Source organism: Marmota flaviventris, chromosome X, assembly GCF_047511675.1.
Source record: "Marmota flaviventris isolate mMarFla1 chromosome X, mMarFla1.hap1, whole genome shotgun sequence".
Taxonomy (NCBI): domain Eukaryota; kingdom Metazoa; phylum Chordata; class Mammalia; order Rodentia; family Sciuridae; genus Marmota; species Marmota flaviventris.
In genome coordinates this window covers 91,188,349-91,199,926 of record NC_092518.1, presented here as the reverse complement: position 1 = coordinate 91,199,926, position 11,578 = coordinate 91,188,349, and the positions used below count along the sequence as shown (strand labels likewise).

The 11,578-nt window shown below is 31.5% G+C and overlaps 1 protein-coding gene across 2 annotated transcripts in view; it reads right to left on the bottom strand.

Annotated features, from left to right (window-relative positions):
• Positions 1-2,288: 2,288 nt before the first annotated feature.
• Positions 2,289-11,578, bottom strand: part of Radx (RPA1 related single stranded DNA binding protein, X-linked) — a 64,928-nt gene continuing 55,638 nt past the window's right edge. For both annotated transcript variants that reach the window (XM_027932755.2, XM_027932771.2), the window contains 2 exons: positions 9,685-9,852; positions 2,289-2,561 (listed from right to left, as the gene is read on the bottom strand). In XM_027932755.2, coding sequence (XP_027788556.1) covers positions 2,431-2,561; positions 9,685-9,852 — 299 coding nt within the window. In that variant the 3' untranslated portion in view covers positions 2,289-2,430. The remainder of the gene's footprint in view (positions 2,562-9,684; positions 9,853-11,578) is intronic.

Genomic DNA, 11,578 nt, shown 5'->3' with positions numbered 1-11,578 from the left:
TATAATGAAAAAAAAACTTGGGTGAGAAAAGGTATTGATATAACAATACAAGATGCAAGAATGAGGTGCATGGTTGGATTAAAAGAAAAGTTTATATCCGCTTATATATAATGATTCTTTTTTGGAGACTTAACACAAACTCAAATATTATCTTACATAAGTAAAAACTTCACATAAGCCTCAAATCTAATTTTTATGTATTTTCAACAATTACCCCTAACCATATGTTATCAAAAATAGTTGATTATTGAAATAAACAGAACTAATTATACACAATTCAGCCCTTACCAATTTGCATGCAAATTCTTGGGCAGCAATGCTTAACAAAGAAAAAAAGTAAATGTATTTGAAAAGATAACTGGTGAAATACCAACAAGCTAAATTATAAATCATATAAATGACTTTAGAAAAATAAGATTTGGTTATAGTTTATATTCTGCATAGAATAATTTTGTTAATATTATAAAATAAGAATTTCAAATCTGAAATCCTCTTTTTAATATGAATGAGAATAGTATAGTTTCAGCAAAGAAATAAAAATGTTCATCTGAGAGAACATGAACTCAAATTTTTCCTTTGAGTTTTATCAGCTTACTCAAGGATTTAAATGTGTATGTGTATCTTATTTGCTACCTCAAATTAGAAACTTTGGTGATCTACTGTGGTCCTCTGGTAGATTATGTAGTATTTCATAATTTACTAATCAACTTGTTAATGTGAAGATGGAATTAAACAAGTATATTTGTGTTGCTTTTCAATTAATAACACATCTCTTTAAGATATTTTTTTTCTGATTATATTATGCTATTTTTCTAGGAAACTGCTATAGTAGCTATCCAATTTTGCAACAACCTGATATAGGGACAGAGATTTTGAACTTCAAATTTGGATAGAAATATTGCTAGAACATAAACTAAATTTCCAGGTGAAGTTTTATTTGAATCTCCTCAAATTTTAAAATAGATTTTATTTCCCATGCAATATAAAAAGAGAAATTATACCCATGTATAGTATTGAAATCTTTGCCTGTGGTTTTCCTTCAATGAATATTTAAGGTTTTCCTTCTTTCACATTTATGTAGCACTAAAATGGAATTGCCTTTTAAAAGTTATAATAGCTTAAACTGAAAACCTAGTTTCCATTTTATAAACAACCCATATGGAAAAATCATCTTGGCTCATTTAGCAAGTACATATAACCCCCAAAATACGAAGAAAACACATCAAATTCATTAAAAATGAAACAAGAGATCAAAAAAGTCATTGCATTTTAGCTTCTTTAATAATACACTCAAAATTGTAACACAAGAAGGATTCACTATTTTACTTAACATTTAAACACAGTTATGAAGAATAGAAGAGTGAACACATTTATAAACAAACTGCAGTATATCTTTAAGTTCTTAGGCTGCCCAACAATTTAAAATGTATAGCATATGATGTAACAACTATAGGGCTACAAGAAAATCCTACAAGTTAATAGCTTAACTACATTCAGAATCATTTTGATATAGAATAATCTTTAATCTCATTTGATGGTTGTTTTAGCTCATCTAACAAACCATATAGATGTCAACTACAGGGCCTTGCAAATGCAGAGTGGCCAATTACATTTAACATGAAGTATAAGACAACCAGAATCAAAACGATTCCTTAGTTACTGTTTTCTACTTTTAATATGAGCACTTAAGATGTTAATATGAAATGAAATTTCACTATCTAAACTCACATTACATATTTGGAACTACAAAAATGAATACAGCAAGATTATAGACATACTGCAGCCTCTGGATTTAACATCATACACTGGCCAAAATATTTAGAAATCCAAAGCATATAAAAATCACAGTATAGTATGGAAAAACTTGAAAACAATTTAATTTGGCTCATTCATTTTACAGCTGACCAAACTTTGGAGACCTGGGGCAACAAGACTAACAATCCACATGTGCTTTTGCAAATGATTGAAATTACTTTGGTTGTGAGAATGCAAGTTGACCACTTTAAGAGAATGAGAATTTAATCTTCAAATTGGCAATTCAAAATCTGTCATTACATGTGAATAAAATTGGAAGGATGCTAAATCTCTAGGAAAAGTTACTCTTGTAAGTCTGGACGCCTTATACTGAACCTTTAGAATAAAAGTACACTTCACAAATGGAACACTGAACATAAATTATGACAAGTCAAGATAATAGTCATATAGAAGTAAGGTAATTTTTTGATACATAAGAATTGTTTTAATAACCTTTTTCAATAATGAATCTAGTATTAGTGCATTAGCTCCAAATACAGGACAAACATAAGCCACTTAACTTCAGAGCTCAAGTAATATTCTTGCTGAAAAGAGTTGCTAAAAATATCAACAAAATAATAGAATATCTTTAAGCAGTGTCCTCTTTATAACCTGTAATAATTTCATTTGGCAATTTTAAGAGGTATTCTCTGGACTATAAATTTTCTGCAAATAGACTTCCACTTTGTTGTTACCCAAATTACAGATATCCAAGATACCAATGATATGTACTCTATCCAGTTCAGTTGCTGCTCTTATAATATCACCTAAAAGTAAAAAAAAAAAAAACAAAAAAAACAAAACAAAACAGATGGTAAGTATTGTAAAATAGTTAAATATTTACTTGCATTTAGAATCACATTACCTGATGATTTGTCTTACAATATTAACGCTGTCCCCCATCTCCATCCAATACATCATATGCATTTACCAAATTTTTGTTATAGTAATCTAACTTCCACAGATAAAAGTGAGCACATCAAAGAGATACTACCAATAATTTCAAGATATGGCTTTCCAAAGTCATATTTAATTTTCTTTTCTTTCTTTTTTAGGTGAAGCAACATAAAAATACATATTTTCAAGGTCATTTATAATGTTCCAAATAAACAGCTTATATTAAACTTCAAAGAAATGCAAATTTAAGTTTTCCTATTTTGCAATTAAATTATCAATGTTTTTGTAAAATTTATGAGCCATAAAGCAAAACAACATATATCTAACATATACTCTAATGACATATGCATATGCATATATGTGTATGAATATATAATTGAGGGTTCTTTTAAGTGTATTTCCTTTGAAGTGGCTTGTATCAACTAGGGCATCTTTAGATACTCTCAAGCTTTACCAAAAATTGATCAGGTGAATGATATCACTGAAAATAGAATAGGGAATTCCAGGGCCCTGTCTCTCCATTAAGCATCTTATAAGCTGGGAAAAATTCTCAGAATCAACATTTGGCAAACTCTTAATCTAGACAAAAATTTAGAACCATCAGAGGCAATGATTAAGAAAGAAAGAAAGTGCTACACTATGGTAAGAGTGTGCTATGATGTTTTACATAGCCTGGCTATCATATTTCATACTCCAGATGATTAGTGACCATGAAGATGACAACTCACACTCCTTGGTGGAGGTTGTTAGTACCAAAGAGAGCAATGTAGAACTTATTCTCAATTATGCAGCTGTGTGTTTTGACCCATCTGACAGTTCCCTCAAAGTCCAGGTGCAAGGACTTGCTTTCATTTTACCCAGAGTGGATCATTCTCTCACTTGGGGTGGCTTTCCCCACAACTGCTTTTGTTGAAAGCATGCAAAGAAAAAGTATTGAACAGTGAAATTCTGGGCAGGATAGAGGTTGAGAAAAGAGATAAATGGGAGAATAGATTTTTTAAAAGTGCCTTTGAACACTGGGGAATCAAGAAGACTTTACACATATTCAGGTCTTGATGCATGCTCAGAAAAGGCCTGAGAAGACTGATCATTTACCTCTAGCTGACCTTCAGGCTCTGAGCAAGCAGGAAGTGAAGGCTAAGGCAGAGTTCTAAATAGCCTTGGCTAAGTGTCGAAGAAGTGCTGTGGCACAGGGTCAATCTGCAAAAACTAGAATATATTTTTCTTTATTTTCTTGGCCCTTGTTGTTTAAGGAAACTCTGTCAAAACATTAGTCCACTACTACTAAGCAAATATATTATACAGAGTTCAGTGGCTACAAATGACAGACTTTTTTAAATATGAGAAAACAAAAAACTTGAGAGGTTAAGTAATAAACTCACATGATTCTAATCCAGACAGTAAAGCTTCAAGGTATAAGCTTTCAGCCTTTTATGGTAGAGCTATATCTCTATAAATTTGCACTAAAATTTGGGAGTGCATCTAGTGCACTCTGAAAACCTCTAAAGGGAGGACCCTTTTATGAAACAAAATACGATCAGAGAACCAACAGAGGCAATGATTAAGAAAGAAAGAGGGATTTGAGAGGGATCTATGTATGCTCAGGATTCATTAACTTCACAGTAAACCCATCTTAGACATAAAATATCTAATGAATGATTTAAAATTGTATAAGCTAAATAAAACACATGAATGTTATAACAAATGCTAGTACTATATACTTTTGTTCTTTTTTGAGTGGGATGGACTTTCATCCAGGTAACTGGAAAGATTTCAAGACCTTCAGCTTTGATTTTAACATCAATAACCCAAACCTTACTAATTCTAATTGCTATCATATATTGACTTTTATAAACAATGATTCACATACCACCCACTTTGCCAATTATGTAATACTTCAAGCAAAAGACAACTTCTCTATGTCTCAATTTGCTTCTTTAGAGCAGTGTTTTTAGGGTTAAATACCACAAAGCACTTTAGAGTGGTGGCTAACCACATAGAAAGCACTCAAATAATTGCAGCAATAATTTCTCTTAAGCAAAACTATTGTGAAATAAAGATATCATTTATATGACATAAATGTTTTAATCAAATGACTACTAATTTTATCTATAAAATAAACTTTTGTACATTTTACTTGAAATTGATAGTATAACAAGAATTACACATTTTAGTAACATCAGACATATATAAAGTGAGACAAAGAAAGCTCTATGTATTCTCACTTTGTTTGCTATTACTGGTTACAGGGTAAGACAAAGTGTCCTGGCATCCCTTGAAACTAGGTTGATATCATGTAATTGGGTTCTAGAAAATTAGAAAATGAGTGGGAGTGATGTGTCACTTACATAGGTCAAAAAATAAGTGAGTTTATCCATCTCTTTCTTTCTTTGCCTTGACAACCTTAGAAGTCATCTGTTCTTGCTAGGGCAGCAACAAGAGGGAAGTTAACACAATAAAAAAGTTTCTTGCTTCAGTGTGATACATGCTTCCCTGTTGGATTGGAGATAAGTACTGGGAAGAGAGCTGGTGACTCACTGTATCACAATGAAGCAAGAAAGAAACTTTTATTGTGTTATGTCACTGAGACTTTAGAGTTGCTTTGTAACTAACTGCAACACAGTCCAACCTATCTTGTAATAAAGTGTGGTATTCCTTTGCTAAAAACAGGATGGAAAACCCTGATTAGCTAGAGAATAAAACCATTTTCATGAATGTATGAAAAAAAAAAAACCCTTCTGCCTGTGCTATACTTCTGAAATGTTTATCAATAGATGTGTCAACTCAACGCTTCCAAGGGGGTGGAAGTCATTCATATTCTTGTACTTCATAATTAAATATGACACCAAGAAGGAATTCATATCAGCAAGCCATATTCAAAAAGTGACTTGGGATAAATGACTGTCCATTTGAAAAATAAAATATAAAACTGGATCCTTATGTCACCATCTACACAAAATTCCAAATGAATTAAATTTTTAAGTTGCCAAAATGAAGTCACATATATAATAATGCCTCTGCTAAAAAATTGTAAAAATGGGCAAAGGAATTGAATAGAAATTTCTCCAAATAAATTATACACATGGCCCATAAACACATGAAAAGATACTCAACATCTATAGTAATTAGGTAAATGCAAATCATAACCACAGTGAGATACCAACTCACACCCATGTTGGTGGCTGCTATCAAAATGAAATATAACAGCTTGAAAGTAACAAGGGCTTGAGTGAGGATGCCAAGAATCTGGAATCATCATGGATTGCTGGTGGGATTGTGAAATAGTGAAGATGCTGTGAAAAACAGTTTGGCTATTCCTCAAAAAGTTAAATGTAGGAATACCATATGATCTATCAGTTCCACTCCTGGGTTTATAGCAAAAAAAGTTGAAAGCAGAGACTCAGATACTTATAGACCAATGTTCATAGAAGAATTGTTCACAATATCCAAAATACAGAAATAGACCAAATTTACATTAACAGAAAAATGTATAAAGGAAATGTAAAATATAATACAAAGAAATATTATTTAGCCATATAAAGGAATGACATTCTGATATATATTACAATATGAATGAATATTGATAATGCTATACTAAATAAAATAAGTGAGACACAAAACAATATTCCATGATTCAATTTGCATGAAATGACTAAAATAGACAAATTCATAGAGAAAGTGGAATCGTAGTTACCAGGGGCTGAGGAGGGGGGATTGGGATGTTACTATTTAATGGGTACAGTATTTCTGTTTGGGATGATAGAAAATTCTGGAAATGGATACTGATGATGGTTGCACCACATTGTCAATGTACTTAATATAATTGAAAAGACATTTAAAAATGGCTAAAATGGCAAATTTTGTGTTGTCCATTTGATCACAATTAAAAATATATAAGCAAAAATAACAAAGTTCTAAAAGTATTAAGGAAAAGTATAGTGAATTTTTAAAAAGTGTCTTGAGCTGGGTGATGCCTTTTTGAGTATGAAAAGGAGCAGCCACAAAATAAAAGATGATGTACTTGAGTACACAGAAACAAAATTACTTAAAATACCAAAGAAAACTGCTATTGAATAAATGTCAAACTAGGTAAATAAATTTTTAGCACATAAAAAAGGGTTAATTTTTAATATAAAAAGAAAAATTAATAAGAAAAAGAACATTCTTATATCTAAATGGAAAAAATAAGACTAGCACTGAAATTTCTAGAAAGTTCTTGGCAATAAAATTTAAGTGACTAAAAATCATATGAAGATTTTCCAGTTCAGAAATAATGAAGAAATTCAAATCAAAATAGTAACACATTAGTTTTTCCAGCAGTCTGCCAAAGATTAATAAGAATAATAATACCTAGTCTTTACAAGGGTGTGAATAAAGTGGAACTCTTGACTTTGGCTCTAGTGTAAATTAGTAGACATTAGTTCTCTTATAGAGAAGCATTTAAAACATCTACCAAAATTTTAAATGAACACATCTTTTGAGTTAGTGACTTCTACGAATTCTTCTTACAGATATAGTAGTATATCAAGATTACACACACACACGCACATATACACACATACAAATATATATGGAAACCCATTGCAGTACTATTTGATAATTGCCCCCCCCCCCTCAGAAAAATAAAATACTTGGGGCTGGAGCTGTAGCTCAGTGGCAGAGCACTTGCCTACCACATGTGAGGCACTAGATTCAATCCTCAGCACCACATAAAAAATAAATAAAATAAAGTTATAACAATGTTTTTTTTTTTTCCTTAAAAAAACCATGAAACAATCTAACTCTCCATTAGTTGGCAACTGGGGAAGTAAATTTTGGTATATCCACACAGTGAAATACTTTGTAGTTATTAAAAAGAATGAGGTATCTCTGTATATACTAACATGAAAAATGTCCAAGGTAAACTGTTAAACTGTCAAAATGAAAAAGATGGTTACAGAATAACACAGTTATATAATTCCATTTGCGTGTACTTTGAGAGACAGAGGATGAGTAAGAATATAAACTGCTTTACACAAAAATAATTTCTTTTTTTTTTACAAAAAAAATAATTTCTTCAAGGAATAAAAAATTCTGTTTATCTCCAGAGAATAGGTGAGTGGGTTGGTGGAAGGGGCTGGATCTGGGAAGGGAAGGAGGGGAACTTGCACTTTTATTCAACACCTTTCTGATATTTGGGCTCTTTGCAAATTCCAGATTTCTTAATTTATACCCTAACCTGAGGTTTAAATATTTCTGTACTAATTTTTGTTCCTTTGTTCCTGTTTCAATTTTTAATTATTAACATGTATATAGCTTTTGTAATAAAAAAAGTTAGTTTATTAAAACTGTTTAAAGGATGAATCCATGTCTCACTATATCACACCACTCTATTTTTATCTTTTAGTTAGAATCATGAAAGGAATGGAAAAGTTTGGATCAGACAGATTTTGGTTCAAATTGTGACTGTTACTCATGTTGGTGAATATCTCTGATTCTCAGTCTAGTTCTCTATAAATAGGAAATATTAATATGCACTCCACAGGGTTATTAGTAAAATTAATTTAAATGTATAAAATGTACAGGCACAATGATTACCACAGAGTTAAATGGACACTATTATTATTAGTGCCAAAGCAAGAAAAACATGGCATTACACTCAAGATGAATTCCTTTGCTTTTGGTTACCATTTTATTTTCTTCCCTAGTGGTTCTTGTCCTTCATATCCAAATATTAACTACTTTGATAGACTTTTCATGTGACCATATTAGTGACTACTGTAATAATATTGGCACTAACAATAAGCATATAACTGAGAACTCTGACCTGATATTTTGTATTGTTGATGGAATATACATATAGCAGAAGATATGTGACAGAAGTGAATATCGCAAGGAACAAAAATTAGTACAGAAATATTTAAACTACAGGTTAGGGTATAAATTAAGAAATGTGGAATTGCAAAGAGCCCAAGGAGCTGTAATATAAAAAGTAATACTGCAAGTCAACCAATATATCATCTCTAAAATGGGCTGTGGGAAAATAGAAAACCTCATTTCTTATGAAAGTAGATACTTGTGTTCAGTTTGCATAACCATTACTGTCAAAAGTTACTTCATTGGGTGCAGTTCATAAAAGATTCATTCAAAAACAACATACACTCAAGAGCTTTGTCAGCTTAGAAAGACCTACCACAAAATCCCAGGAAAATAAAGCCTTTCTTAAATGCTCTTTTAAATGTATTAACTTTTAAATGTAAGCTCAGTAAAAACTGCTAGAATTTCACTCTATGCTTCGGAAATATAAATGAAAACAGACAATAAACAGGGTAATTACCATTTGACAGATAATTTCACAAGTTTAAAGAAATAAAGTTTGATATATTATTTAGTAGCCTAAACAAATTTTTGGTTGAAGAGTTTCACTATTGGGACCTCATACACTCCTAGCCGTCCTCAAGGAATTTATTGTTTAGCACTTGAATAACTAAACATTTATAAGAGAGAAATTTTACTATATTATACTTTGGAGATATTATGATTTCAGACAATTATAAGGTAAAAAGACAAATTGTCTGGCCTGAGTTAAAAGAAGAGAGTATCTCCACAAGAATGGAGTCCTAATTAGAATAAGATAAAATCTATGCTTATATAATTTTATCAGAATGGATTCTACTGTCATGTATAACTAAAGAGAACTAATAAAAAATAAAAAAAATAAAAAAGACTAGAACTGCACAGTTTCACATGTATGTCATTTAGATCTGATGAAATAATTACATATCAAATTATATTATAAGAACATTTCTTAATGCCTGCCCAGAATAGAAACAAGTTGCTCAATTTATTTAAAAGATACAACCTCATTAGGGAACATTTACCAAATAAACCTTTAGTCAAACTACATCAAGTTTTAAGTCTAGAGTTGCTTACATAATTAAATACTGTCAATGGGAAAAGGTTAAAATTGTTTATGATTTTTTTCCTGAGTAAAAGGAACACAGATTTTCTTACTTGCAAGTGCTCGGGGGCCTGGAAATCGGTCACTGACAGTGACTTCTGGAGGATATACACAGCTGTAATTCATGCAGGTCAACAATGTGTCTATTTGAGATGTTCGGACATCTTCTGGACAATACATGGGTAGGAATGCAACATCAATTGCAATCTCATGGTTCAGACCTGTTGGAGAAAATTACACATTATTAAAAGTTTGATGGGTTAGTTTATGGTGCTAATAACGCCAAATTTGCTGTATTGATCTTTTTTTAAATCTTATTTTGTATTTGTTCTTTTTAGATACATATGACAGTAGAGAGTATTTTGACATATTATACATACATGCATTATAACTTATTCTAATCAGGATCCCATTCTTGTGGTTGTACATGATGTGGAGTTTTACTGATTACATGATGTACATGATGGTGAATTTATATATGAACATAGGAAAGTTATATCCAATTAATTCCACTGTCTTTTCTATTCCTATCTTGGTTTGATCTTTTTTTATGACAATATCTTTATTTTATTTTTATGTGGTGCTGAGCATCGAACCCAATGCCTCATACATGGTAAGCGAGTGCTTTACCTCTGAGCCACAACCCTAGCCCCTGGTTTGATTTTAACGTGCTGAATTGCTATAGGTTGAAAAAGTAGGTACTTCAGTGCAACCTATCACCACTTCTAGAAATAACAATTAAAAATGTTTTCCCTACTGATATAAAATTAATGTTTTATTATCCAGAGAATAGCCTTGTCACATAAGTGAAGACATAGAGAGTGATTCCTTGGTCATTCATGACAGGTATGAGAATTAAGAGAGATGATTTTTGGTTCCCTTACTGCCATCTGGATATCTGGCTTCAGAAAGACCAGGGATGATGTAACTCGGTCCCATTTGTCCTCAAATACATAAGACACAGTTCACATACTAACTATTAGGGTTAATAAATGGTTTCAGTAGAAAGGGTTCTTAGCCATAGTGAATACTGTCCTTTGACTGCCATCTCTTTATGCTTGCTAGGGTGGATAAAAACAAAACAAAACAAAAACACTTCTTGGAAGAAGACAAGGATTTGATCTGGGTACTAAATGATGAGTGGCAATTAAGCAACAGAGAGGAGGGCATTTCAGGCATGCCATGGAGTAACACAAGCCAAAGATTTAGATAAGAGTAAGGTGACCAGTCTGGCTACATCAAGGGTAAACAAAAAGAGAACAGCTTTAAAACTATGAACTTCATATAGTTTCCCAAGCCAGAAATCCAGGAGTTATCATAATCCTCATTAGCCCTTTTATTCTTCCTGGATATTTGGTCACCTAAATTCTATGTCCTTAATATTTCTCCTGTTCATCCCTTATAGTGATTCTTAAGTACTGAGTATGGGCCACTGATGGTTAAACAAATTCCTTCTTGTTAAGCTGCAAATTGACCCAGAAGTGCAAATTCTTTGCTATTTATGAGCAAATGACACTAGATCCCATAACTTTAAGGTATAACTAAGGGCTGCTTAAATTTTTTTAAAGATCACTAAAATTTGGTATTCATAATGTAAAACAATAATGTTATCTAGAATTTCCTGAGGACTCCAATTCAGTGTTATAAGAAGTGTAGCTATCCTATAACTCTTAGTAGTGCTGCAATGCTCCTGTGAATGTACATGTTGGTACATCTTATTTCTGTGATTCTGAGAGTAAATTTAACTCTAAGCTATATCATTAATGTAATAAGTTATTATAAAAAGAATACTCTGCATTAAATATATCATTGATCATATGATACATTCCAACTTATAAATGTATTTTATTTTTTCTTTTTACACTTGACAGTAGAGATAATTTTGACATACTTATACAAACATGGAGTACATCTTATTCTAATTAGGATTCCAGTCTTGTGGATGTA